This window comes from Apium graveolens, chromosome 3 (genome assembly GCF_009905375.1).
Source record: "Apium graveolens cultivar Ventura chromosome 3, ASM990537v1, whole genome shotgun sequence".
NCBI lineage: Eukaryota > Viridiplantae > Streptophyta > Magnoliopsida > Apiales > Apiaceae > Apium > Apium graveolens.
In genome coordinates, this window is record NC_133649.1 from 281,634 (window position 1) to 289,794 (window position 8,161).

The window sequence follows — 8,161 nt, forward strand, 5'->3', positions numbered from 1 at the left end:
AGTGGTATTGTAGTATTTCTATAAAAATTAGGTCCGCGTAATCCACTTAATCTCCAATCATTATGGTATTTACTTCATCACTGATATCATTTGTTGCTTTGATGGTATAACCTATTAAATTTGAATATCAACACGTCAATATTTGTTATCCTTTCACTATTAAAGATGGTACCTGGTAGTTCCATAACCGAGTTTTCAATTATTATTCACAAAGGGTATTTGTTGAAGTCTGTTTCCCTTATCTTGAGCTCTTTATAGAATAGTCAATAAAGATCATCAAAAATTATGAAGGAGAACATGCCTAACAATGAAAATTACACAACCAAAGAACATGTTAGGTGACATAATTTATAGGAATTTATCAATTCATATATAACATAGTTGAAGATATCAATTGCAATCATAAACTGCTAAAATGCAGGAAAAAATAACATCTAGGCTTTTTAAAAATATATGCAACTTAATACAGAACATTTTTCCAGGATTCAATTGCATTAGCAAAGTCATAAATTGAAAAAAAACGGGGTAAACCATGTATTTTTCGGACATAAATAAATTCATCACATTGTTCAACATGTATTGCTGCATGTAATTCCTTAAATTAAAGTACATCTAGATGAGGTGTTTTAAGCATCAACTAATGCACCAATTGACCTATTTTTAAAAAGTATCAAAATGTAGCAAGTAAATACATTACATGCTTAGAAACTTTTAGTGCAACCTAAACTTCATAAAATGGATCTCCATGTAATTTTTGCAAGTACAAATTAATTCCTTTTTGGAATAATTTTTTTAAAGTTATACAACATATAACTGATGACACAAATGCTTTAACAAATGACAAGTTCATTGCAAACCGATCCTCCTAAACTGCAAGGAGCTCTCGATTTTCCTCAACCATAACTAATACAATAGTTTAAGTTAATTATTGCAAAGTTCGCAACCTAGTGACTGAGTACACAAATGTTTTGACAAGATTGTTGCAACCTGAACTTCCTAAATTGCAACGAACCTTCGATGTAATTTTTAAAAAACATAAACCAATAAAATAGTTCTAGTTAACTATTCAAAATTGTGCATCCTAACGACTGAATTCACAAATCCTTTAACAATAAAATTGAAACCTGAACCTCGTAAATTACAAGGGCATCTAGATGATCCTTTCGCACCATAAATTAATGAATTACTTTTACACTTTCTTTTTAAAATTATGCAACTTATTTAAGAACTGAATAACTACTTTTCTAGACACATCAATCGCAACAAAAAAAAGCTAAAATGAAACATCATTTAGCTTAGACACTTAAAAACATAATCTAATTAAAGAAATTTGTTACACATTATTCAAATGTATGCAACTTAATAACTCAATCATATTGAAAATCAAAAACCTCTTATACAACTAAAATAATCAATTGCTCAAACTCAACAATAAACTTCATAATCCTTTCATAATACAAAACAAGTATATCTACAATTTTCATATAAATCAGTAATTAGAAGTTACCTTTCTACGATTTGAATAAATTTGAAGAAATAGTTTGACTTTCGATATCAATGATGAAGTACAGATAAATTGTCAATTGATTTTTATGTTTTTGTCTTCTATGAATATGTACATAATCGAAAGAATCTATGATGTTTGTTGACGAAAAAGAAAGTTGCAGATTGTTGATGATGAAGAAATTGTGGAACGAAGTGTACGGAGGAAGTCCAATTTTCTAATTTTTATCTTCTTGTATTGTTGTCGTATTTGTGCAATATAAATTTTTATTAACGTAGATTTGCAAATACTTTTAAAAACTGTAATTATTTTTGCAAAACTTTTCTTTTTTAGTATATTTATGAAAAATCCCCTAAAAATATAATTAAAAACAGGAAAATGAAAGAAAGAGAAGTCTATATGAACATATCAAAATATGATTTGTAAATCTCTTCTACTCAACAACTCAAGTATCTTCCACACATAATTGAACAAAACAATAAAAACGTATATTATTTATATGGGCTATTAAATTAATTATAAATATGATTAAAAGCTCAAGATATGAAACTGAAATATTAATATAAAAATTATTAATAAGAAAATATTTAATATTATAATTGAAAAAATATATAAGAAATTTATTTTTATTAAAAGTATTTATTCAAAAATATCTAACAAAATATCTCTTAAAAATTGTCACTAAACTACATTGTTGCAAAACTAAATAATATCAATGTTATAAAATTCAGGAATCGAAAGATATCGGTCGAGGTACCGATTAGAATTTATCGGAGATCTGGGATTAATCAGATGCACTTTATATTTTAAATTATATTTAGTTTTAATATCCTTATTTTAGTAGTAATTTATAAGTTAATACACATTTATCATATATATAATTATCATTATTTATGTTTAATTAAAATTCTATATTACCGATTAAGAAAAATACATAAATATTAATCGGATTTCAAAAATCGAATCGGTATCGTGCCTTTTCGAGAATTAATCGATAAAATCGGGAATCTTTAGAATCATGGATAATAATGTATATTCGACAAAAAGAATGTATAATAATGTAAAACATAGGTCCTTATTATATGATATGCATAAAATGGATCTTATCCAGATTTTTGATAGTTATTGTCCATTTACTATCAGTTTATTATGGATCGTTATATCTTTAAAAAAATTGATCATGACCGTTAGATTTAAAATAAATGAAAATTTTATAACCAACGATAAGTAGGTATTTTATATTAAATAGAATATCCTACCCTTTCAATGATTTAAATAAAAAATAAGTAGGTATTCTAAACGAATATAATAATAATGCAAAATTCGTAATTACTATTTTCTTCAAATTCTAGATCATATTTGTTGAACAAAATTTATAAACCATCACTGAATTAAACATTAATTCGTGAGATTCGCATGAGCTGTATATCGTAAAAATCTGATGTACAAAACTCAAGATAGAGCCGAAATAAAATCAAATGAAACTCAGTAATTTTTTTGTTTGTTTAAAATTTAATATAATTTTTTTACTATTTTAAATTAATGAACAATTGTTAAATAAAAAGTAAAATATTCGTGCATTGCATGGCGAAACATTAAAAATTTGGTAGTCGGTTAGTCGGTACCGTATTTGAGTTTATATAATACTTGAGTTTATATAATATACGGGATTGTTTTTTTATTTATGTTATTCATGATATTTTCTCAAAACTTAAATAGAGACAGTTCGTTCATCGGTGTAATGACATTGGAATAAGACAAAATATATGTTATTTATTCTGAATAAAACAAAATTATACTATTGGACGTGATTAATATAAATTTAAAACAAACTAAATATAACTTCTTAAATTTAGTCGGTGCAATGGATTTCGGTTTAAAATAAAATAATGACTACTTAGCTAAAATTATACTCATTATGTCCCCCTAGTAGTAATATTGGAGGACGGGGGCTTGACACACATTTTAAGACTCCTTTAAATTATAGATCCGTAAACAGTTTTTAAAACTTTTTTTTGTTCCGAATAAAAATTTTTGTTTAAAGTTTAATAAAAAAATCAAAAATAAATAATAAAATTATACTTTATATTCACTTTAAAATCCGTGTCGAATATTGAAAAAAGACTGTATTCCGTCAATCGAAATAATAGCACCTGGTTAAAATAAAATAACTTAAACTATTCATCGGACTAAAAAATTATACAACCCATCCGCGGTAAAATAATTAAAATCAAAATAAAATTCAACCAATTTATACAAAATAATATGTACTATTCATATGAGTTAAACAAAAGTCTATATTTATCTGGGTTTAAACTAAATTAAAATCAAATTAAATATTATTAGTTGAATTTGATCATATAATGGGTCTGAGGATAAAATAATTTAAAATTAAATTAATTATGATTCACATACTTTTGAACCAGGATAAAACTTATCGTTTAATTAAAAAATAATTGTATTTTGTAAACACACATAAAAATAACAATAATACTATATGTTTCAATTTGAAATATTTCTTTTCAAAGTTATATACATTTAAATAAAACTATCGAATTATATTCTTATATAAATATATATAAGGGGGATTTTATCCAAATTTTTATTAGTTATGACAGTGTACCGATTTAATATGGACACTTAGATCTTTTTGTAAATTTTTATTAGTTATGACAGTGTAGCGATTTTATCCAAAAGAATAAGACGTGAGGAATGAACTCGCTAAACAAGAACTTGTTAAAAATTGTTTCGTAGACAAAATTATTTGTACCAATAATTTAGTTTATCAGTTTTTAAGTTTTGGGAAAAATAATTTACTTGTCAATAAGGCTTTTCCTGATAAAATGAATTAATTGTAACTAAATTTAATATTATAAGATGTCGTTCATATAATTTTTATTCAATTTAACATTAATTAATAAGATTTTCCCTATATTTTTTTTGTAAAAAATTATAAGATTTTTAATTTTATATAAAAAAGAAAGTACTATTTACAAGTAGCATCAATTGAGCATAAAATAAAAGTTGATCTAAAATTTGATATTACGACTCATTGCATAAGTATTTTTTTTCTTTTTTTATTGAAGTATGTGTTTCTTTATTTTTTTGTCTAAGTATGTATTCTTTCTTATTTTAACATTAATTAATAATTTATTTAATAGTTAATATTAATGTCAGTCTATAATAGTTAACACACCTAATTTATTGTCGGAGAAATTAAGAAAAGTAAACAACTTTCCATGTAGTTGCTTACTTGGCACAGGTGATATTATACCAACGGCACTAGGAACGACACTAGGACTAACAGCGAATAACTAAGATTTATTACAAATAAACAAATTGTATTAAATTAAATAAGAATCCAAATAGAAGTTCTTAAACCCAGCCCATAAACCCAGCTCACGTACTATATAAACATTAATAATTTTGAATCATTAACAACATTAGAGAATTGTCACAGACTCACGATGGACAGAGAGGAATGTGACATTTGCGAAGGACTAAAGGTAGGGTTTCGCTTTGCGCCTTCACCACACGAAGTCTTGCTCCAATATCTCATCCCTATGATCCAAAAACAACCACTCCCCTGCGATCGTATCATCAAACAAGCTGATGTTTACGGAGCCTCGACGCAATGCGAAGTTTTCAGAGACGATGATCTCTTCTGGCAGTCAGCATCATCCGGCAAGAAGAAGACTATTTACGTGTTCACTAAGTTGTCCAAGAACGGTAAGCGTGTTTCGAGGAGAGCTGGTCGCACTTGGGTTGGTCAGAGTAATAAAAAGATTAAGGACAAGAAGAGTAATGAGGTTCTTGGAAGCAGAGGAGCTTTTACGTACAAAATCGACAAGAAGGTGAGTAGTAATGGTGAGAGTGATGATAAGTGGTGCATGTATGAGTATACTCTGGATGATAAATTTTCGAAAAAACTTGGTTTACCAGAATCAGTTCAAGACTATGCGATATGCGAGATTATTAAGCGAGGTGATGATAATGCCAGCGAGTACTCTGTTAATCTACTGGAATCATCTAATCAATATGATACTGATTCTTCAGTGCTTATGGGCGAAGTTAATCAGATACTAACAGATTCACAACGAGTTCCCAACATTATTGATACTTATTCTCCGATGCGAAGTTAATCAGATAGTCCCGGTTGCACAAGGAGTTCCCAACACTGATCACGAGCCTTGGTTCGATGCTGATTTTTCAATGCCTATGGGTGAATTTAATCAGATACTACCTGTTGCAGAAGGAGTTCCCAACATTGATGACGAGTCTTGGATTGATGATATTGATTTTACAATGCCTATGGGTGAATTTGATCAGATACTACCTGTTGCAGAAGGAGTTCCCTACCTTGATCATGAGCCTTGGATTGATACTTATTCTTCGATGCCTGGGGGTGAAGTTAATCAGATACTACCAGTTGCACAAGGAGTTCCCAACATCGATCACGGCCCTTGGATTGATACTGATTTTTCAATGCCCATGGGAGAATTTAATCAGATACTACCTGTTGATCAGCAAGGAGTACTTCCCAACATTGATCACGAGCCTTGGATTGTCGATGACAGCAATTATTCGCAAGCAGCAAATCCTCAACATGTTATCAATCAGAATAATCCTAATATTTTAATGCTTCCTGGAGAGACTGATCAACCAATCCCGGTTGCAGAAGGAGTTATCCACAATGTTCCTGCACCGGATTATCAACCTGAGACTGTAATCGGGAACAATCAATCATCAGCGACTATTCCATTGATGGATGAAGGTGAGCTCGAATCACTAGTTTCGCTTTTGCTTCATTACCAGGGGAAGATTTCGACGACTACATGCAGAGAAGCTCGATGAAGTGAATTTGACAAACAAGAAAGTAAAACAAGGGAACCAACTACACAAAACAATGTTTGTTTAGGGTTCTCTTAAGTAGTGCAGTATCTTTTTCCTACATTAGGAGTTTTTTGCTTTTGAAATACTTTTAGGTTTTCTATTCCAACATTGTTGTAATTGGTGGTGTTATTTAAACTTTCATTTAGCTTTTGCAGTTTCATATTTCTACCTGTTTACATAATTTTCATCTTAAATTTCATGTAATCTCTTGATTCGGTATATCTACTACTCTGCTTTCATTTAATAACTCTATCCTGTTTCAAGTTGAAAGCTTTTGTCAAGGACATCAGCAAGGCAACAATTTAAATGCGAACAATCTAATCTTTGCGAAGGCTTGCAAGAGTTATTCCCCCACACTTTGCATTAGGTTTGCTACTTTCTTTTGTGAAGTATATTGTCTCTTCAGGGGCATTATTTCAAACTTTTATCAAGAGATTGATTTTATCTGGATAACCTCTATTCTTGACAAATGTTGTCTCAAGAGAATTTCTAAATGACTGAGAGCTAAAAGTATGTGACCCGATCTTGTTTGATTTACTTTCCTCCATTGAAGGAGGCAAAGTATAAAAAGGATTTTCCATGTAAGGTTTACACGGTTTCTCTTTGGAGGGTAGTGCTTTTCTTACATTCTGCATTTCACAAGTCTGCTTGTCTAGAGCTTGTATTAGATGCTCTTTAGGAATAATTAGGACCATATCCTTTCCTTTCTCTCTGCATTTCAAAAGCATACAGCACTGAAATTCCTACCTATCTGTTTCCAACTAAGTTCAACTCGTTTCGGCTACAGAAGGTTCTGAGTTCAGACTCGTTGAACAAAATTAGTTACATAGTAGTATAAAGGCATTGTAGGGGTAAGTGTTTTTATCCGTAAGGTTATGAGAAATAAAGAACTGCCAAAACATCGATTAAAAATTTAATCTACGGTTCCATTAAAGTCGAAACAGCACAATCATTTGATCATGGTACTCCTGTATGTGCTTTAGATTTCATGAAGTTCTGACTTCTGAGTTCTGACTCGGAAACAAGCTCCCTACAAAAATAAGGATAATACTGCGTTATTATGAATTTCTCTTCAACAAGTCGACGCTTTAACTAATTACAACTATTCACACCTATGCAATGATGAAAAGTGAAAACAATGCCTTTACTTTGTCAAAGAAAAGATTCCCCTTGTTCTGTATAAGCACTGTTTAATACTAATCAACAACACAATACAAGCAGATTAAGGTATGCAAATGTGTAGCAGCAGCCCACTTTAGGAGAAGGAAGAATTGCAGAAAGAATAAAGCCGATGTAGAACTTATATTCAACGAATGTAGCGATGATTGTCGTATACAAATGACATTCTTGGCGTAGTTATAGTGCATATACTTTTTCTCAGGTAAACGGCCAAAAGAATGGCATTAGGACTAATATGCATTCGTTTGATCCCACTATTTAGTTTTCTGGGTAGGATGTAGTCATATCCTTTGACCTCTATAGTATCGGTCATACTTTTAACATTTTTTCTTAGTAAAAGACGTTTTTACCCTCCGATATTGGCCGATATGTCGTTTTATCTCCGAAAATGGCTAAAAGGAACGATACCTAATACTAACAGGGGTTAAAATGTATGACTTCATACTTTTGAGGCTGAATACTTTAGGGGTCAAAAGGTCATTAAGCCTAGGAGTTTTTTGCTTTTGAAATACTTTTAGGTTTTCTATTCCAACATTGTTGTAATTGGTGGTGTTATTTAAACTTTCATTTAGCTTTTGCAGTTTC

At 29.9% G+C, this 8,161-nt stretch overlaps 1 protein-coding gene across 1 annotated transcript; it reads left to right on the plus strand.

Moving 5' to 3' along the window:
* Window positions 1-4,971: 4,971 nt before the first annotated feature.
* LOC141711215 (uncharacterized) lies at window positions 4,972-5,646 on the plus strand. Its single transcript, XM_074513623.1, has one exon. The coding sequence runs from the start codon at window positions 4,972-4,974 to the stop codon at window positions 5,644-5,646; it is 675 nt and encodes a 224-aa protein (XP_074369724.1).
* The last annotated feature ends 2,515 nt before the right edge of the window (window positions 5,647-8,161 follow it).

Excerpts from the sequence above, each read along its gene's own strand:
- LOC141711215 (XM_074513623.1), top strand. The coding sequence starts at position 4,972 with ATGGACAGAGAGGAATGTGACATTTGCGAAGGACTAAAGGTAGGGTTT.